We start from the raw sequence: 21,272 nt of genomic DNA on the forward strand, positions 1-21,272 counted from the left end.
GAAGATCAGAAAGAATGCCAAGATTTCTTTTTGTAAATGAAGATCTGGCTGAGGAAATTAGATGGAAGAAAAGCCTTCCTGAGTTTGGCTTTCAAATAATCATACTCAGTAAGAATCAAGACCCTGTATTTCCTGTACAACTAAACCTAACACTCCAAGGGAAGAGAATGTGTGGTTGTGCTGTTCTCACTGTGGTTTTGTTATACTTTGTGAATACGGAGACTACTAGGGAGATACACTTGATAAATAAGTAGAATTGAGAAAATCATAAGCAACAGTATAATTCTAAAGTAAAAATGGAGTATAATGGAAGTCTGTTAAAACAAACTGGCGAAGATCTTAAAACAAAGGATAAAGATAGAGGCGTGGTTGAGAGTGTGCTGACCTTTTGCATCACAACCTGGTACTCCAGCTGCAGTGCTGCCAACAAAAAAGCCTTGCAGAGGGTGGTTAGGGGAGCAGAGAAGGTTATTGGGGTCTCTCTACCTTCTGCCCAAGACCTCTTCCAGAGTCGATGCCTCCAGAAGACATGGTACATCATTAAACACCCCTCACACCCTCTCCATGAACTGTTTGTTCTTCTGCTATCAGGTAAACGTTACAGGAGCATCAAAACTAAAACCACAAGGCTACTAAACAGCTTCCTCCCACAGGCAGTCAGACTGCTAAATAGCTGCTCTACCTGACTCTGCTTTGGACACTTTTAACTTGCACTGGACACTTATAACTTGTTTTTAACTGACATGTGGCTGTTGTGTTTCACTATTTACAGTTATGTTTATTATTTAGTGTTGCGTTTGTTATGTTATGCTTGCTCTGCTCCTGGGAAACGCTGTCTCATTGTGCCCTGCAGAGCTGATGTATGGTTAGAATGACAAAGTTTTTGAATCTTGAACCTTGAAGAGGAATTATGGATGCAGTAGAGAGCGTCCCAACAAGCTGCAGCACTGTTTGGTACAGAAACTGCACTGCAGCCGACAGAAAGACTCTGCAGCGGGTGGTCAAAACTGCCCAACACATCACTGACACCAGCCTATGCACCCTCAAGGACATATATACAGAAGGGTGCCAGAAAAGGGCTAGTAACATCATGACGGATCCTAAACACCCTGCTCATAGACTGCTTGTCCCACCCTCATCAGATAGAAAGCTAGGTGGCATCCACATCAAGATCACAAGACTCAAAAGCAATTGCTTTCCCCAAGCAGTAAAACTGATCACCATCTCCATCCACTAACTACTTCTACTATTTCCTGTCACTCATCTTATGTACAGCCTAATGTCACTTTCTGGACATGTGACCAATGTACTATATATTATTATTATATGTATTTATATTCATTCTGTTTTTATTATTATTGTATTCTTTATCTTTTGTGGCTTTTTTTGCACTGCATTGGATACAGATTAACAATTATTATCTGGAGTCCCCGATGAAGGGTCTCGGCCTAAAACGTTGATTATACTCTTTTCCACAGATGCTGCCTGGTCTGCTGAGTTCCTCCAACATTTTGTGTGTGTTGCTTGGACTTCCAGCATCTCTCCTTTGTTAACGATTATTTCATTCTCCTTACACTTGTGTATAGGAAACAACATTAAACAATTTTGAAAATTGAGGGATTCAGATGGCCATGTTGAGGTAATTCATTGATTTTTACTAAAGCATCCTTTAAACTAAAAGGATGAATTTTGTATGTCATTTCTCATTTTTTTTGCCAAGAAGTTATTTTCCAGTAAAGGAGAAATGAAGCTTGCATAAACAGAAAGAAGGGAAATCTTTACCCACAGGTTGAGGAATCTGTGAAATTCATTGCCACAGATGGCTGTGGAGGCCAAGTCATTGGACGTTGAAAGATTCTTGATTAGTAAGAGCAAAAGTTACCTGCAAAAGTCAGGAGAAGGGATTCAAAGTGATAATGAATCAGCTATGATGGAATGACAGAGCAGACTCACTGGGCTGAATGGTCTAATTCTGCTCCTATGTCTTATGGTCTAAATGTTGATAGTAGGGCACCACTTCACCAGTAATGCACTTGGCCTGTCAGGCATGTCCTGTGCCATCAGTGGAAGAATCTGCAGATCCTACACTGACCTCATCAGTGCTCTCAGGACCTAATGGACCCAAGCCTAAGCAAATCATCCTCAATGCCGAAGGGCTGAGAAGAACAACACTTTACCTCTGAGAGTTTCTGGCACATCTGATCCTCCCATCCTTCACCTGGAGGACTTTCTGGTATGAACACCCAGTCTGCACCACAGGCCAAGGCACTCACTAGAGCAAGGTACCTACAGCAATGACAAACTCCACTTCAATTTCAAATTATTACATTTGTAAGGTATTTGTCAATCACTTCAAACCAAATCGATTTTCAAACAATTGGTCAAATGTCACGTTTGCTCACCCACAATGGCGACCCATCACTTCCAATACAAAGGTCCTCTGGTGGCTGTGAAAAGAAGAAAAGCATTACAAACTACTCTGTCTTCCCTCTCTAGCTTATCCAGATGCAATAGTGTTCAGTAAAAGATTATTGTTGTTAAGCACAATTAAATCTCTTTCGCTTGAACATTCCTGGAAAAGTCTGCACCATTAAAAATAATGAAAATTGCCGGGCCAGGATCAAAATGAGAATAAAACAACAGAAGTTGAAAATACATCTCAAAGTGGCATCTGCAGAGATAGAAACAGCTAATAGTTTAGGTTGTTGACCTTCCATTAGAACCGAAAACGTAGAGATAGAATGCAGAACTGTACAGCTGAGGAACACACCCTTCAATTTATGACAGCTGTGCTGAACAGGATTTCCAATTGAACTAAATCTATTTGCCCGCACTCGACCCATATCTCTGTCCCTACATGCTCAAGTTCCTGTATAAACATCTCTTAGATGCCGCTATCCTGCCTGTTTCCACCTCTACCCCTGGCAACACGTTCCAACCACCAAACACTCTCTGTACATTTCAAAAAAAAGTTCACACTTAAACATTCCCCCCTGACCTTAAAGCTATATCGTCTAGTATCTGACACTTCTATCTTGAAGAACACAGACTATTTACTCTACCTGTGGCTCTCATCATTTTATAAACATCTGTCAAGCCTCCCCTCGGCATTCAGAAAGAAATCTAATGCTCCAGATAGAACAAACAATAAATTAAAAAACTGTTGTTACTATATGGTGCAGGCAGCAGCAGTACAGTCTCCCTTCAACACCACCCACTTACTCATTCTAAAAGATTTACAAACTTTATTATGTCTGATTTCATTCACTTCTCACCATTTATATGTCCAATCATCCAACGTAACCTCTGTTCACCAGCCATTCCTGTCCTTTGTCATTCAGTAATACCAGCATTTGCATCATCCAGTTTATTGCTGTCCTCTGCCCTGTCACACATCTTCCCCTTTGAGCTCTGTTTCCCACAGCTTTCTGTGCAAACTCTTTTTTAATCTCACCTATTTCCCAGTCTTAATGATAATATTAATTCTATTTTTCACTACACAGGATGCATGTAAAGCTACAAGTTGAGAGGGAGAAGTTGACACGAGCTTTGCAGGAAAATTTTATTATCTGACCGTAGTGAGTGATAGGTGCCTGGAACACACGGTTAAGGATCATGGTGGGGTTAAAGAGGTATTTCAAGATGTACATGAACCAGCAAAAAACAGGGATATGGATCGCATATAGGAAAATGGGTTTAGTTTGGTCTGACCTGCAGAAGTTTTCTGACATTCACTGGTTTTTGTTTGTGTATATCCAGCACTGCTTTTAATTTCAGATATCTGACACCTGCAGTATTTTGCTTTTGGGTGAAAATGACAAAAGCAGACTTTCCATGTAAACACACTAGATGGGTGTTAACGACAGTTCCATCAATAAAAATTACACACATCGAATGCAAAAGGACTGTGATTCTTCTGAAGAAACAGATTACATAGACCTAAGCTCTCACAAGCTGATTAAAATACAAGACCATAAGCTATAGGAACAGAATTAAGCTAATCATGTCTGCTCCACAATTTCATCATGGCTGATCCAATTTTCCTCTCAGCCACCATCTCCTGCCTTCTCCCCTTATTGCTTCATGTCTGAACAATTAAAAATCTATCAACCTCTGCATTAAATATCCATAAAGACTTGGCCTCCACAGCTGCCTGTGGCAATGGATTTCACAGATTCACCACTCTCTGGCTAAAGAAATCCCTCCTCATTTCCATTCTCAGAGGATGCCCCTCTATTTTGAGCCTGTGTCCCCTGGTCTTGAACTCTCCTACTAAAGGAAACATCCTCTCCACATTCACCCTATCAAGGCCTTTCACCATTTGATAGGTTTCAATGAGGTCACACTTCATTATTCTGAACTCTGGTGAATACAGGCCCACAGCCATCAAACGCTCTTCATATGACAAGCCATTCAATTCTGGAATCATTTTTGTGAAGCTCCTCTGAACCCTCTCCAGTTTCAGCACATCCTTTCTAAGGGGCCCAAGCCTGCTCACAATACTCCAAGTGAGGTCTCACTAGTGCTTTATAAAGCTTAAACATTACATCCTTGCCTTTATATTCTAGTCCTCTTGAAATGAATGCTAACATTGCATTTGCCTACATCATCACAGACGCAACCTGAAAATTAACCTTTAGGGATTCCTGCACAAAGACTCCCAAGTCCCTTTGCACCTCAGTTTTTTTGTATTTTCTCTCCATTTAGAAAGCAATCAACCCTTTCATTTCTTCTACCAAAGTGCATGACCATACACTTCCCGACACTGTATTCCGTCAGCCATTTATTTCCTATTCTCCTAATCTACAAGACATTCTGTAGCCTCTACTTCCTCAAAACTACCTGTCCCTCCACCCATCTTCATATCATCTCCAAACTTTTCCACAGAGCAATTAATTCCACCATCCAAATCATTGATATATAATGATATAACATTGATACAAGGCCTTTGTATAGTTACCTGAAGGTCGCTAGTTCGAGCCTTGGCTGAGGCTGCGTGTCACTTAACCACACATTGCTCTGCGATGACACCGGTGCCAAGCTGTATGGGTCCTAATGCCCTTCCCTTGGACAACATTGGTGGTGTGGAGAGGGGAGACTTGCAGCTTGGGCAACTGTTGGTCTTCCATATAAAAAAAACCTTGCCCAGGCTTGCACCCCGGAAACTTTCCAAGGTGCAAATTCATGGTCTATTGAAAGTTACAAAGGCCTACATATAAATAACGTAAAAAGAACTGGTCCCAACACAGACTCCTGTGGAACACCACTAGTCACCGGAAGCCAGGCAGAAAAGGCTCCTTTATTCCCAGTCTTTGCGTCCATCTACTCAGCCAAGGCTCTACCACATTAGTATCTTTCCTGTAATACCATGGGCCCCAAAGTTGTTAAGCAGTCTTATGTATGACTTCTTACCAAAAGCCTTTTGAAAATCCAACCACACAACATCAATTGATTCTTCTTTGTCTATCCTGCTTGTTATTTCTTCAAAGAATTCCAACAGATTTGTCAGGCAAGATTTTCCCTGGAGGAAACCATGCTGACTGCAGCCTACTTTACCATGTACCTCCAAGTAGCCTGAGATTTTATTGTCAATAATCGACTCCAACATCTCCCCAACCACTGAGGTCAGACTAACTGGCTTACAGTTTCCTTTCTTCTGCCTCTCTCCCTTTCTGAAGAGGAGAGTGACATTTACAATTTTCAAGTATTCCAGATCTAGTGATTTTGAAAGATCATTACTAGTGCCCCCACAATCTCTTCAGTCACCTCTTTCAGAACTCTGGCATGTACACCGTCTGGTTCAGGTGACTTATCTACCTTCAGACCTTCCAGTTTCCCCAAGAAACTTCTCTCTAGTTATGGTTACTTCACTCACTTCATGTCCCCTGACACCTGGAACATCCACCATACTGCTAGTGTCTTCCACAGTGAAGACTGATGCAAAATACTTATTCAATTTGTCCACTATTTCATTGTCCCCAGCATCTCCAGCATCATTTTCCAGCAGTCTGATATCCAGTCTTGCCTCTCTTTTATACTGTGTATCTGAAGAAACGTTAGGCGTCCTCTTCAATATTATTGGCTAGCTTACTTTCTTATTCCATCTTTACCTTAAAAATGACTTTTTTAGTTGCCTTCTGTTGGTTTTTAAAACCTTCCCAATCCTCTAACTTCCCACTACTTTTTGCTCTATTATATGTCCTCTCTTTGGCCTTTATGTTGTGACAGACAATAATTGATAACTTACATTAACAGACATGAATAGCAGGGTGAAGCTTAAAATGTTGGCTTTAACAAGCACAACAGAGAACACTGAAAATGGTCAGATCAGGCAGCATTTGTGGAAAGAGATGAAGAATTAATGTTTCAGGACCAAGACCGTCTTGGATTCAAAGTATTAATGTGGTTTCTCTTATGAAGAATGCCTCCAGGCCTACATAGAGGTTCTAGCTTTTTCTGTTTTTATTTGAAGTTTTAGCATCTAACATTTTCTAATTGCTATTTAACAATAATGTTAACCGCAATACACCCATCAGCACAGACAGCATGGGACACAAGCTATCATCAGTTATACTAAAAGATGTCTTAGGTGCACAACGGAGAGAAAGCAAGGAGAAGATGAGCCAAAATCTGGAATAATAGTTATCCAAAATCCAATATTCAATTATCTAATAGTTGTCCATTCAAAGAGCTGCAGTAGTTTTGTTCAATATTAATGTATATAAGAATAGTCTCTCATAAAGTACTTTAGTGGTTTTGGTCTGTTTCTGATCATTATACAGCAGAGAAACAGCTTTAAGTCGGAGGGTGCTGTAGGTACATACAGCATGTATAGCTAGGGTGCTTAAGACTTTTGCACAGTACTACATTTGTCAACATGGAGCAGCGAGCCAGTTTGTAACTTTGGCAGAAATAAAGGATGTTGGGAAAGGCGAGGGTGGAGTGCCACTGGAGGGGTGTGGGACAGGTGGCAGAGAAGGATGGTCAAGGGCAGTGGGGTGGCAGGGTGCAGACACACCTAGCCCCAAAACACCACAATTTCATACAATTGGTTTATTGATCACTACAGATCATCTGCCTGGGGTTCCCTGCTCACTCCCCTCCCTTTACCCAGCCATGATTTCCCTCTCACTGCCTTCTTCTCACTCTCAGTCCACAATGGAGACCCACGTCATCATTCACACACATCATGAAATTTGTTCTTTTTTTTGCGGCAGCACTATACTGCAATGCATAAAATTATTACAGTACTGTACGAAAGTCTTAAGCACCCTTGCTATATACATGTTCTTAAAACCTTTGCACAGTACAACAAATAACCTGTCAAACCTGTTCCTTGGCTGCGGGCTGCTAACAAAAAGAAGTTGTATCACACTAAGTCTTAGAATAGATAAACTACTAAACCAAGCAAAGTAGGATAAGAGATCCCCATTGCATACCTCTAAGGAGGTTTCATTGAACAAGAACACAAAATGCTAGAAATACTTGGTGGAACCCACAGCACTCAGTCAATCCACCACTAGCAGTCAAGTACATTATAGCTACTCACTCAACAAGACAATCCTAAAGGCATCTCCTAAGTCTGTGACCTCTGCTACCAAAACAGACAACAGCTTTTGGTGCGTGAGAATACCACTTTCAGTAGGTTCCCACCAAATCGCATACCATCCTGACTTGGAAGTATATCCTGAAGGAGGATCTTGGCCTGAAATGATGACTGTCTATTCATTTCCATAGATGCTGCCTGATCTGCTGAGTTCCTCTAGTATTTTGTGTGTTGCTTTGGAAATATATCGCTATGCCTCCATTATTACTGAGGCTAAACTCTGGAACTATCTATGTTACATTTTGGAAATATCATAATCAAAAGGATTTCATCAATTCAAAAGCAATTAGGCTGCGCAAAAAAGTGTTAGCTTTGCTAGTGATGCTCAAGTACCAATAAAGGAATTTTTAAAAAATCACTGTCAACTCCAGCATTTGATCTATGAATAGAACTTTTATCAATTGTAAACAATTAGTTACCAAAATCCTGTCAAAAGTGATACATACATTTTATATTAAAATCTCATTTTTTTAAACCAATAATATGCAGCAGGGGAAGAGTATTACTGGCAAGAATTAGTCTCGTTTGCTTTTGTGTTGTTATAGAGTCATAGGAATAGAGCATATAAAACAGGCCCTTCAGCCCAAATAGCCATTTTTCCTGCTAAACCCAGATAACAACATATTGCCCATAACCCTCCAGGCCCATTCCCTCCATGGAAGACCATAAGCCCACAAGATATAGGAACAGAATTAGGCTATTCAGCCCATCAAGTTTGCTCTGCAATTTGATCACGGCAGATCCATTTCCCTCTCAACCCCATTCTCCTGCCCTCTTCCCATAACCTTTTTACACTCTAACTAATCAAAAACCTTTCAAATCTCCACCTTGAATGCATCCAATGACCTGGCTTCCACAGCTGCCTGTGGCAACAAATTCCACCAAACCACTGGCTGAAGAAATTCCTCGTCATCTCTGTTCTAAATGGATAGCCCTCTGTTCTGAGGCTGTGCCCTCTAGTCTTAGACTAACCCACCAATCCAAATACCAACTGAGCCCACCTCTACCACTTCCTCTGGCAGTTCATTTCAGGTGCTCACTATCCTCTATATAAAAGCGTTACCATTCAGGCCTCTTAAATATCTTTTCTGTGCCCTCTAGTTTGGGGCTCTCCAGCCCTGGGGACTAGACTATGACCATCTCACCTTATCCACGCTCCTCATGATTTTATTAAGTTCTATCAGGTGACCCTTCATTTTCCTGCGTTCCAAAGGAATAATGATCCACTGTGGCCAGCCTCGCCCTATAACTCAGGCACTCTATAACTCATTCCTCTTAAATCTCTTCTGCACTCTCCCCAACTTGACAATGTCCTTTCAATAACAAGGTGGCCAAAAACATCTGCAATACTCCAAGTGTGGTCTCACCTAAGACTTGTAAAGCTGCAACAATAATTGTCCCACTCCTAAACGCAATGCCGTGACCGAAGACCAACATGCTAAAAGCTTTCTTCACCACCCACTCTATTTGCATGGCTGATTTCAGTCAACTGTACACTGGAGCTCCCATGTCGCTCTGTTCAAGAGTCATGCTATCTGAGATTCAGAAATTCTGGACACAATTTGGAAAATTGCGTGGAGAAAGAATGGAGTCTCTTTCACTGATTCTAACCTTCAAAGTCACACATACTTCTGCTGTTTTCTATAAATCTTGCTTGAGGGATTCTTCGATATCCATGCAACAACAATAAAGAGGAAGTGGCCTCATTCAAAGTGTCGGGTCTTGTTGAATACACAAGTGGGTGAGAGCTTGTAGCACAGTCAGGATATTGTTCTCTCTTTTTTTTGTGTTCAATTAAAAGCCAAAATTCTTGGAGATGACCAGAGATAAAGGAATTATAAATATGAGAAAACTTCTAAATCCTTGTTATAAAGAAGAAAAGTTGAAGGTTAAAATAACAAAGGGGTTCAGAAATGGTTCTGGCTAGATCACAGTCAATAGTTTAGTAATGAGTGTAACAACCTCAAACTTTTTAAAAGCAGTAAAAAGCAAATGATAAAACTTGTAATGCGATTATAGAATCTGTTGACCATTTCCCCAAAGCATCTTTGTTTCACAGAAGCATGCATTCTCTACTTAATAATTAATTATTAGTCTATTTTTATTTGACCCCCCCCCCCCACTAACCAAATTTAGTGCAAAACTTGCAGTAACTTTAAGGGAAGCACTGAAACTCATTGGCATTATTTATAAAACAAAGCATCACACATTTCTTTTGTCTAGGTAGGATAATTCTCAAGTTGTTCTTCATGTTAAAAAGGATTATGTTCTTCTAGAAAAGCATTGGGGAAATAAATGCTCAAATCTTTAATGTCCCTGCATGACACCATAAAACAACAATCTGCATTTTGGAGAATTCAGTTCATGCAAGAACAAAATTTACTTAGTGGCCACTTTATTAGGTACATCTACACACCTGTCATTTCTGTAATTATCTAATCAGTCAATCATGTGGCAGTAAGTCAATGCATGAAAACATGCAAACATGGTCAAGAGGTTCAATTGTTGTTCACAGTGAACATCAGAATGGGGGAGAAATGCAATCTAAGTGGTTCTGTGAAATTACTGTTGATGCCAGACAGGGTGGTTTTAGTATCTCAGACTCTTCACTGCTTTTTTTTGAAGGGTACACACGATAGGCTAATCCAGCTGCCAGTTTTGAAGCTAACACCATATCACAGCTGTTCTATGTGATCTCTCCAACGCTCGCGTTTCTAAAGGGCCATCCTTGTTCTGACGATATTTCTCCACCCACTGATGCTGTTTGACCTGCTGAGTGCCTTCAGCTTTCCCTGTTCTGTCCTGGTAACTTGGGCTTCATATCAAAGAAAGAATGTACTGATATTGGAGAGTGTTCAGAGGAGGTTTATAAGAATGATCCTGGGAATTAAACAGTTAATATATGAGGAGCTTTTGTTGGTTCTGGGTCCGTAATCACTGGAGTTTAGAAGAATAGGGAGGATATCATTGAAATTTATTGAATATTGAAAAGCCTAGATAGAGTGGAGGTAGAAAAGATGTTTCCTGTAGTGGAAGAGTCTAGGACCAGAGGGCACAGATTCAGAATACAAGGATGTCCCTTTAGAAGTCAAGTCGATTGTCACCTAACTTTATACGTATATAGTGTCAAATGAAACAACTTTTCTCCAAACCAGGGTGTAAAACACAGTAGTACATACAACACACATATAACACACAATAATTTAGGAAAGTAAGGATTAAATCTACAGATGAATTACACATAAACAACATTTAAATATTGTAAGATACAGCACAGATTAACTGGTGACACTTTGATTGCAGCAGGGAGCTCAGAAGCTCTAACGGCCTGAGGAAATTAACTGTTTCCCGCTTTGACCATTCTTCTTTCAAAACATCAGAGTCTTCCACCTGATGGTGGAAAGTCAAAGATGCTAAATGCATGGATGAGATTCTTGCTAATTCTAAGGGCCCTGTGTATGCAGTGCTCCTGATAAGCGTCCCAATGGATGTTAAGGGGGACCCCTATGATCTTCTCAGATGTTCTCACAGTCCTTTATAGGGACATCCGGTCTGATGCTCGGCTGATCCCATTCCAGATGGAGATGCAACTTGTCAGGATGCTCTCAATGGTGCTCCTGTAAAATTCAATTGAGACTGGGGGCAGGGGGAGCCTCACTTGTCTTAATGTCCTTAGTAACCGGAGGCGCTGCTGCACCTTCTTGTTCAGGGAGGCAATATTAGGACAGGAATGGGGAGGAATTTCTTTAGTTGGAGGGTGGCAAATCTATGGAGTTCACTGCTACAGACTGCAGTGTAGTCCAAGTAATCGGGTATACCTGAAGCAGAGATTGTTAAGTTGTTAATTAGCGAGATCATCATAGGTTCCTGGTAGAATGCAGGACATTGGGGTTAAGAGGGATAATAAATCAGCCATGATTGAACAGCAGAGCGAATTCAATGGACCAAATAGCCAAATTCTGCTTCTATGTCGTATAACATCATTGCTGAGTACAAAACGATTGATAAGGTTCCTATCAGACCATAAGACATAGGAGCAGAATTAGGCTAATCAGCCAATTGAATCTGCTTCGTCACTGGCTCATTTATTAAACCCCATTCTCCTGCAACTGTGATGCCCTGATTAAACAAGAACCCATCAACCTCCTCCTTAAATATACCCAAAGAGACGACCTGCACAGCATCGGTGTCAATGAATTACACAGTTTCTCCACAATCTCGCTAAAGATATTTTTTCTCATCTTTGTTCTAAACTGATGTCCCTCTATTTTGATGTTGTGCCTGCAGTCCTAGACTCCCCTGCTATAGTAAACACCCTCTCCACATCTAGTCTATCTAGACTTTTCAATATTCAATAGGTTCCAATGAGATCCCCCCCCCCCCCCCCATTCTTCTAAACTCAACCAAGTTCAGCCCAGAGTGCACAAACGTTCCTCATGTTAATCCTTTTATTCCTGGGATCATTCTTCTGAACCTCCTCTAGACCTTGTCCAACGCCAGAACAGCTTTTCTTAAGGGGCCCAAAACTGCTCACAATACTCCCAAGTGCGATCTAATCAATGCCTTAAGTCTTAGCATTACATCCTTGCTTTTGTATTTTTACCCTCTCGTCATGAATGCTAACTTTGCATTTCCCTTTTTTACCACTGACTCAATCTGCAAGTTAACCTTTAAGGAATCCTGCACGAGGACTCCCAAGTCCCCTTGCACCTCTCATTTTTGAATTTTCTCCCCATTTAAAAAGCAGTCTACACCTTTATTCCTTCAACCAAAGTGTGTAACCATGAATTTTCCTGCACTATATTCCATCTGCCATTTCTTTGCCCATTCTCCCACTCTGTCCAAGTCCTTCTGCTTCTTCAGCACTACCTACCCCTCCACCTGTCTTCATATCGTGTACAAACTTGGCCACAAAGCCGTCAATTTCCTCATCCAAATCACTGACATATAACATAAAAAGCAGTCCCAACACTGACCCCTGTGGAACACTACCAGTCACCAGCAGACAACTAGAAAAGGTCCCCTTTATTCCCACCCTTTGCCACCTGCAGTCAGCTAATCTTCTCTCAATGCTAGTACAGTCGGCCCTCCTTCTCCACGGATTCCACATGCGTGGATTCAACCAACCGCAGATCAGGAAAACCCGGAAGTTCTCTCTCCAGCACTCGTTGTTTGAGCATGTACAGACTATTTTTTCTTGTAATTATTCCCTAAACAATGCAGTATACCAACTATTTATATAGCATTTACATTGTATTAGGTATTATAAGTAATCTAGAAGTGATTTAAAAGTTCAGGCAGTTCCCGGGTTATAGGTGTTCCGTTCCTGAGTCCGTCTTTAAAACGGATTTGAAGTCAGAGCAGGTACATCCGGTATTATTTAGCGTCAGTTAGTCAAACATTTGTCTTAGTATATATTTTACATTTCTATGCATATAACACTTAAGAAATGTACGTATTTCAATAATTAAACCACTGCATTGCTTAGTAATAATTGTAGCTTTCATCAGGACAGGGCCTTTCACATTATCCATTAAAATTGTTCCGATCGTTGACCGACTGTAGCCTAATGCTTTTCCAATGACCGATGGCATTTCACCTTTTTCCGATAATTTTATTACTTCCACGTTATTTTCAATCTTGATTGTGATTATTTTCGTGAACAGAAACGCTGCGGATTCAGAGCTGCGCCAAGTCCTAAAGACCACAGCACTGAGACAGGTTAAATAACGTCTGGGGTTCCTCTGGGTCCTAAGGTCCACCACGTTGAGACAGGTTAAATAAGAGACTTGAGCATCCACGATTTTTGGTATCCGCAGGGGGTCCCTGAACCAATCCCCCATGGATAAGGAGGGCCGACTGCATCTTTCCCTGTGCTTCATGGGCTCTTATCTTGTTAAGCAGTCTCATGTGCAGCACCTTGACAAAGGCCTTCTGGAAATCCAGGTAAACAACATCCTTTTCTATCCTACCTGTTATCTCATCTAAGAATTTCAAAGATTTGTCTGGAAAGATTTCTCCTTGAAGAAACCATGCTGACTTCAGCCTATTTTATTATGTGCCTTCATATACTCTGAAAGCTCATCCTGAATAACAGACTCCAACATCTCTCCAATCACTGAAGTTAACTGATCTATAAATTTCCTTTCTACTGTCTTCCTTCCTTCTTAAAGATTGGAGTGACATTTGCAATTTTACAGTGCTCTGTAACCATTTTGGGATCCAGTGATTCTTAAGAGATCATTACTAATGCCGCCACAATTTCCTCAGCTACCTTTTTTCAGAACTCAAAGGTATAGAACATCTGGTCCAGGTGACCTATCTACCTTCAGACCTTTCTGCTTCCCAAACATTTTTTCCTAAATAATATCAACAACTCACTACTTCCCCCTGACTCTTGAATTTCTGGCTAGTTTCTTCTACAGTAAAAACTGATGAAAAATACTTATTAGGCCCATCCACAATTTTTTGTCCCCCATTACTACATCTCCAGCAGCGTTTTCCAGTGACCCAATATCTACTCATCTCTATTTTATTCTTTATACCGCATATCTGAAAAACCTCTGTAATCTCTTACATATTATAGGCTGACTTACCTTCATAGTTCATCTTTTCTCTCTTTATGGCTTTTTAGTTGCCTTCTGCTGGGTTTTTAAAAAGCCTCCCAATCCTCTAACTCCCCACTAGTTTTTATTATATTGTATGTCCTCTCTTGTGCTTTTATGCAGTCCTTGACTTCCCTTGTCAGCCACAGTTGCCTCATCCTCCTTTTAGAGCACTTCTTCAACTTGGGGATTCATCTTTCCCATGCCTTCCAAATTGCCCAAGAAACCCCAACCACTGCTATTCTATCATCCCTGCTAGCATCCCCCTCCAATCAACTTTGGCCAGCTCCTCTCTCATGCCTCTGTAATTCCCTATAATAGCGATACATCCAATTTTAGTTTCTCCTACTCAAACTGCAGGGTGAATGCTACACTGTCTCCGAAGGGTTTCTTTACCTGAAGTTCCTTAATCAAATCTTGGTCATTGCCCTAACACCTAATCCAGAATTACTATTCCCCTTAGTGGATTCATCCATAATCTGCTCTAAAACACCATTTTACTGGCATTCTACAAATTTGCTTTCTTGGGATCCACAACCAATCTGATTTTCCCCATTCGAATTGCATATTGAAACCCCCATGACTATGGCAACATTGCCCTTTTTACATGCCTGTTCTATCCCATTATAATTTGTAGCCCACATCCAGGCTACTTTTGGAGGCCAGTATATAACTTACATCAGGGCCTTTTGACCCTTGCAGTTTCTTAACTCTACCCACAGGGTTTCTACATCCATTTATATAATGCAGCTCTTATAGTCACCCACTGGATTTACCTCTGAGCCGTGGTCATGATGGCATCCACCACTTCAATGATGCGATGCAATGCTGAATCTGTACCAATGGTCATATCTGTCCCACAGAAATCATTGTCGATGGAGCCCACAATTCCCACAATATTTAAGTGGCTGTACTTATGAGCTGCTTTCTTGTCAATTTTACCTAGAAGGGTGAGAAAGAAAAAACGCAAGAGCACAATAATTAGGAACAGTTTCATCTGGTAAATCAGTTCAATATGCATTAGATAAAGAAATTAAATGTAGGGAAAGTAAAACTGCAATACTTTTTTAAAAACCTGCTGCAGTAAAAATGATCACACTTCATTAATGATATCACAATGTCAAGCAAGGGCACTTTGTGGCAATATATTGCTCTAGAGCTGACTGATTCTCAAGCTGCTACATCCAACAGAGGTGTACTTCAAGAAGGTGTGTTTATTCTACAGATCTACTCTCTGTACAGTCACAACTGTGTGGTAGACACAGCTCAAATACCATCTACAAATTCACCAATTGTTGTTACCTCCCAGGTTGTGTCAAGGATGACAGAGAAATGGAGGGCTATGTGGCAGGGAAGAGGTACGCTGATCGTAGAATAGGTTAAGAAGTTGGCACAGCATGGTGGGCCAAAGGAACTGTCCTGTGCTGCAGTGTTCTATGTCTTATGAAATCCAGCAGGACCTCACCATTCCCAGTGCTTGTTAGCACTTAGGGTCTCACTCCTCCTACACTACTGCCAGGGAATAATGTCCCTTTTAAATCATTTCAAAGGCTTGTCCTAAAAGTAGTTCGACAAATAAGAACCTTAACTAGAATTTGACAATGCAATCAAAAGCAACACAAAGCGCTGGTGGAATTCAATGGGTCAGCCAGCATCTGCGGCAGTAAATCTTCATCTGGACTGAAATGTAGAGGGGAAGTAGCCAGTATAAAGAGCTGAGGGGGCGGAAAGAGATTGAGGAAGAGCAAATAGGCTCCAGGTCTTGATGCGGGTCCATGTCTGGGGGTACTAAGCAGATGGGGGAGGGGATAGTGGAAATAATGCCAGAAATTGAGAGCTGAAAATGGTGGAATCTGAGCAGCAAGGAAGGTGGAGCATAGGAAACAGGCAGGGAGGTGGGAAGTAGTGGTGGAGTAATGTGTGGGAGATAGCAGAGGAGAGGATGGAGGAGAGAAAAGAAACATGGTGATAGATACCGACAAAATGGGGTATCATGAGCGCAAAGGGAGACAGAGAGAGAAAATAGTTGCAGGAAGTCAGAGAATTCGATGCTCAAGCACCAGGTTGCAGGCTGTCCAGGGAGAATGCGAGGAGCTGTACCTCAAGGTTGCAGTGGAGGAGGCTGAGCTGTAGGAATGGCAAGGAGAATTAAAATGGTTGACAACTGGGAAGCAGTTGTCCAGCCAAACAAAATTTTGACTCCACATTGGGAAAACGGTGCGCTCCATTAACGGAAACACGTTGCCAAGTTGCATTTATTACCTTAGTACCTCTGAAATACATTAGTTAGCATTAAAAAATGTTAAAAATGTCAGTTTAATAGGATTGCTGCACACAGAATAAATAACAGGTATGATTATGCAAAAAGATAGTGGAGAAAAATAAAGACAAGTCTCACCACTTTCAGTGAGCTCCTTCAGTAGTCCTTTCCACTCTTCACGGAAGAGATTGGCACCAGTCAGACTACCGTCTCCCCCAATCACGCAGAGGTTTGTTATTCCATTCTTTATCAGATTGTGGGCAGCCAGGAGACGACCCTCATGGGTACGGAATTGCTTGCAGCGGGCGCTTCCAATTACAGTCCCACCCTGAAAACAAGACCAATCAAGTCCAATGCAGAACCACACTTTGTCCATTTAAGTTACAATTTTTAAACTTTTCTATCTATGCAACTTGCCACTTCAAAGGGATTTTCCCCTTTCTCACTGAACAGTAACACATGATATTCTCAGCCTCTTGTTGCGATTCTGCCGTAGAGTCATTAGAAATTACATACACTTAGAGGCCATTTATTTGGCACGTCCTGTGCCTAAAAGTGACCACTGAGTGAACGTCCATGGTCTTCTGCTGCTATAGCCCATCTATTTCAAGACTCAACATGTTTGTGCATTCAGGGATGCTCTTCTGCATGCCACTGTTATTACACATGGTTATTTAAGTTACTGTTGCTTTAACCAGTCTGACTATTCTTCTCATTAACAAGGGGTTTTCACCCTCAGAATTGCCACTCAACGGATGATTTTGTGCTTTTCACCCCATTCTTTGTGGACTCTAGAGAATGCTGTGTGTAAAAATCCCAGACGAGCAGTTTCTGAGGTACTCAAATCACCCCATCAGCAACCAACAATCATTCCACAAAGTCACTTACGTCACATTTTCTCCCCATGCTGATGTTTAATCCTAACAAATTAACCTTTTGACCATGTCTGCATGCTTTTACGCAATGATGTGCAGTTGGTTGATTCTCTGGTTATATATTTGCATTAGTGACATGTACAGATGTACCTAATAAAGTTGCCACTGGGTGAATCCTTCATAAAGCTGAAGAGCTTAAAAATCAAGGAGAACGCTTCCAATGTGTGACCTTTAAGGCATCAAGAGCCAGGGATACAATGAAACAGAAGGACACCATAACGCTTTGTTCATCAGGATACTCACAGCTCTGTTGCCATTATTCCAAACACCGCCAACCCAGGCTCCATAGATAAAACTAGGCCACATAAACAGCAACTAACAAAAGGAATCCCAACTGTCCCAGCCAGCTGAACACAAGTGATGAGAAGCACTTCATAGGGAGAGTAACCTGGGATAAATTAATTGGCATTTGGAAGTGTAACAACTAATATACAAATCAACGAGTCACAGCAAGCCAAGAAGTTTGTCTCAATGCTGTATGTTTCTGAGACTAAGTCTGCAGCTACCAGCAAGTACACGTTCAATAACCTTACTGCAACCCCACTTTATTCTCCCTGCAGTTCAGTCAAATTCAGAAGAACTTGCAGAATTGATTTGCCTGAATGATACAAGGATTAGGAATTATAGTTGGGAGGCTTTGACTGTTCTTAAAGCAGTGAGGACTGAGAGAAGATTTAATAAAAATCTTCACAATCACGAACAGTTTTGTTAGAGTAAATATGAATGTTTCCAAGCAACTATTTCTTCTTGGACACTTCACCCACTCTGACAAGCCAACAGCACCTATCACAAAACACCTTGACAGACATCCGACCTCTCCTGGAAGTTCTGGGAGTCTCCCGTATATTGATAGTGGCTCCCTGATGGGAAGCGGAAACAAGGGGGGGAACACCCAACTCACAGACCTCCGTTGATACCCCTGCCCCCCACCCCTTACCATCCCTATCTATTATTTTAGTCTGGTTCTCTTTCTCTCTCATTTCCCCCCCCCTCACTATAATCTCCCCCCAACCCTACCTTTCTTTCTCTTTTATTTCCCATAATTCTCCACCTTCCCCCTTGCCCATTTCCCTCCAGCCTATCACTTCCCAGCTCTCTACTTTATCCCTCCCCACACTTCTTATCCCCCCCTCGACCATCCCATGTTACTTCACTCCTGATGAAGGGTTTCAGCCCGAAACGCTGTCACTACCTCCTCCCATAGATGCTGTCTGGCCTGCTGAGTTCTGCCAGCATTTTGTGTTTTTATTAGACGGCTGAAGAGACTGTTTCTCTGCTGTAGTGTTCTATGACTCTGATCTCTTCTTACTTCCCACCTGAAAACACTGCAATATTTTTACTTACCACTTGCAAGATACTGGAGACATTTTCCCACTTTGCTTCTACAATATTATCCCCGCCATCAACCATTCCTTGGTAACCCTGCAAGTGAATGAAAACCAGATGTTAGTGTAACTTAATTAAGCTAAGCAGCCTCTGATTTTGTGTTAAACATGTTTTGTATTACTTCATAATGATGAGAAATAGTCTTTCATTACACCTATGATACTTGCAGGTAGTAAACACAAGATCAACTGTAGCTACACTTGCCAATATGATGCCTTTCTTTCATAAATCTTTTCTTTGGCTCTATCACTGTCCTATGATGCTGAGATACATCGTAGGACACACTGGGACACATCGTCAGTGAGGTCAGCGGGTGCTTTAGGCCTTTCAACATCAGACACCCTCATCCACACAACCCAGCCGGGGCTGACCAGACCCTGGCTTGTGTTCCAGCAGCTTTGGTCCAAGGTCACACCTCTTGATCCACAGCCACCTTGAGCTTCTGTGATGGTCCACATGGCTCCTCTCTTTGTAGCCCCTGTATTGCCATGGCAGTTCTGCAGAGTGAGCAGCCAGCAAATCCTCTAAACCCCACCTCTATAGAGGCTCACAAAATGCCCCTATAATCTGTGCAATGGTAATAACCTGGATTGACAAAGATTATCGGAGTATACTGAAGCAGGATTAGGTTAAGCTAGATAAATTCATGGCTTAGTTTGCCTTTTCACCATTTTTCTGTGTTGACTTTTTGTCCTTTGATTTAACATCAAAAGACCTGCCAATGTCTACACTGACTATCCTCACTGAGCTTCAACAGCCCTTTTGGGTGGAGAATTCCAGAACTCCATTACCCCTGAATGGCCAGTGTCACTTTTAGACATCACATTCAGGAGTAATGCCATCCCTGCACTTGAAACATAGAATATTAATTTTATATGCTTCAATGCAATCATCTCACATACTCCCAAACTCATGAAGTGTAGGCCGAAGTCTACTTAACTTCACCTCACAGGACAATCTTCTTATGGAACATAGAGCACAAACAGTACAACACAGGAACAACCCCATGATGTTATACTGAACTAATTAAATAAAGACACCTAATCCCTTTCATTTGCAATATCCCTCCATTCTCTGCATATTCATGTGTCTACCTTAGGCCCTATTAAATGTCATTGTTGTATCTTCCCCCACTACTACCCTTGGAAGCATATTCTAGGCACCCACCACTCTAAATAAAAATCACCCTGCACATCTCCTTTGAACTTCCCCTTTTCATCTTAAATATATACTATTGGGTAATCAACCTTAGGATAAAGATGATTGTGTATTGTATCTATGCCTCAGTTTTATAAATCTAGTATTTAATTTGGTCCACTTTCATTTCATCCCAACCACACCCCCCCCCCCTTGCAAACTGCCTCTTTTCACAAGATCTAAAAGCAAAAATCAGATTTAAGGAGAAACATCAGTTCTGAATTTTCTTCCTTCTTTCCCAATATAATCCAGCTGGTACCCATGTGCTTTTGTTGCCAAAAAGCCTGCAGATGACAAGTTCACCACTTTCTATTAACAGAAGACAGAAATATTCTGCTTTGAACCTTCATGTTAAACTGGCAATAATTCCGAGTTCAGCACTGAGAAGCAATCTGGTTTCTCAGCTGTTACCCACTTGAAGCTAACACTGGGGCTATGTATCGCACACTGATATTAAGATTCTCCTCTGTCAAGTTCACTTACAAAACTGGACTAGAAGAAAAACAAATTGGTTTATGCTTTCACACATACATTCAAAGAGAATAAATGTTTTTTAAAAAATGACTAACCGAGTTTCCTAGATTAAAGTTCATGAACCAACAGGAGGTTAAGTTCGGCTGTATTTTATTTTACCTTCAAGTATGGTCTCCATTTCAATAACACTGCTTAGAAAAGTCTCTAGTGTTTTGTATAACCTCTTGTCCCTTGGATAGTGTTAGGGTAATGATTTTAGAGTTCAGTTGATTTACAGAACACATGGGAGACTTCAATTTGTATCATCTCCAAGAATAAGGTCATGCCAACTTCAGTCATCAGAATCAGATCTATCATAAGACCGTAAGACTTATGACCAGAGTTAGGCCATTCAGCCCATCAAGCCTGCTCTGCCATTCCCAACATGGCTGATTTATCTTACCTCTCAATCCCACTCTCCTGCCTTCTCCCTGTAACCTTTGACACCCTAGCTAATCAAGGACCTATCAACATCCACTTTAAATACATTCAATGACTTGAGCTCCACAGACACCTGTGGCAATGAACTTCACAGATTCACTACCCTCTGGCTACAGAAATTGACACTCTAACCAAAGACAAAATCTATCAACCTCTACTTTAAATTCAGTATACTCAATGACTTGGCATCAACAACAATCTGTGGCAACAAATTCCACAGATTAACCACTCTATAAAGAAGAGATCTTCATCTCCGTTCTCAATAGATGTCCCTCTATTTTGAGGTTGTGCCCTCTAGTCCCAGACTCACCCACTACTAGAAAATTCCT

At 41.2% G+C, this 21,272-nt stretch overlaps 1 protein-coding gene across 2 annotated transcripts in view; it reads right to left on the minus strand.

The window, feature by feature from the left end:
- pfkpb (phosphofructokinase, platelet b) overlaps nucleotides 1-21,272 on the minus strand; it is a 116,919-nt gene that overhangs the window by 59,049 nt on the left and 36,598 nt on the right. For both annotated transcript variants that reach the window (XM_073054837.1, XM_073054836.1), the window contains exons 3-7: nucleotides 18,751-18,828; nucleotides 16,610-16,799; nucleotides 14,988-15,153; nucleotides 2,403-2,447; nucleotides 2,178-2,286 (exon numbers count right to left, since the gene is read on the minus strand). In XM_073054837.1, the coding sequence (XP_072910938.1) occupies nucleotides 2,178-2,286; nucleotides 2,403-2,447; nucleotides 14,988-15,153; nucleotides 16,610-16,799; nucleotides 18,751-18,828 (588 nt within the window). The remainder of the gene's footprint in view (nucleotides 1-2,177; nucleotides 2,287-2,402; nucleotides 2,448-14,987; nucleotides 15,154-16,609; nucleotides 16,800-18,750; nucleotides 18,829-21,272) is intronic.

This window comes from Hemitrygon akajei, chromosome 8 (genome assembly GCF_048418815.1).
Source record: "Hemitrygon akajei chromosome 8, sHemAka1.3, whole genome shotgun sequence".
In the NCBI taxonomy this organism is placed as follows: domain Eukaryota; kingdom Metazoa; phylum Chordata; class Chondrichthyes; order Myliobatiformes; family Dasyatidae; genus Hemitrygon; species Hemitrygon akajei.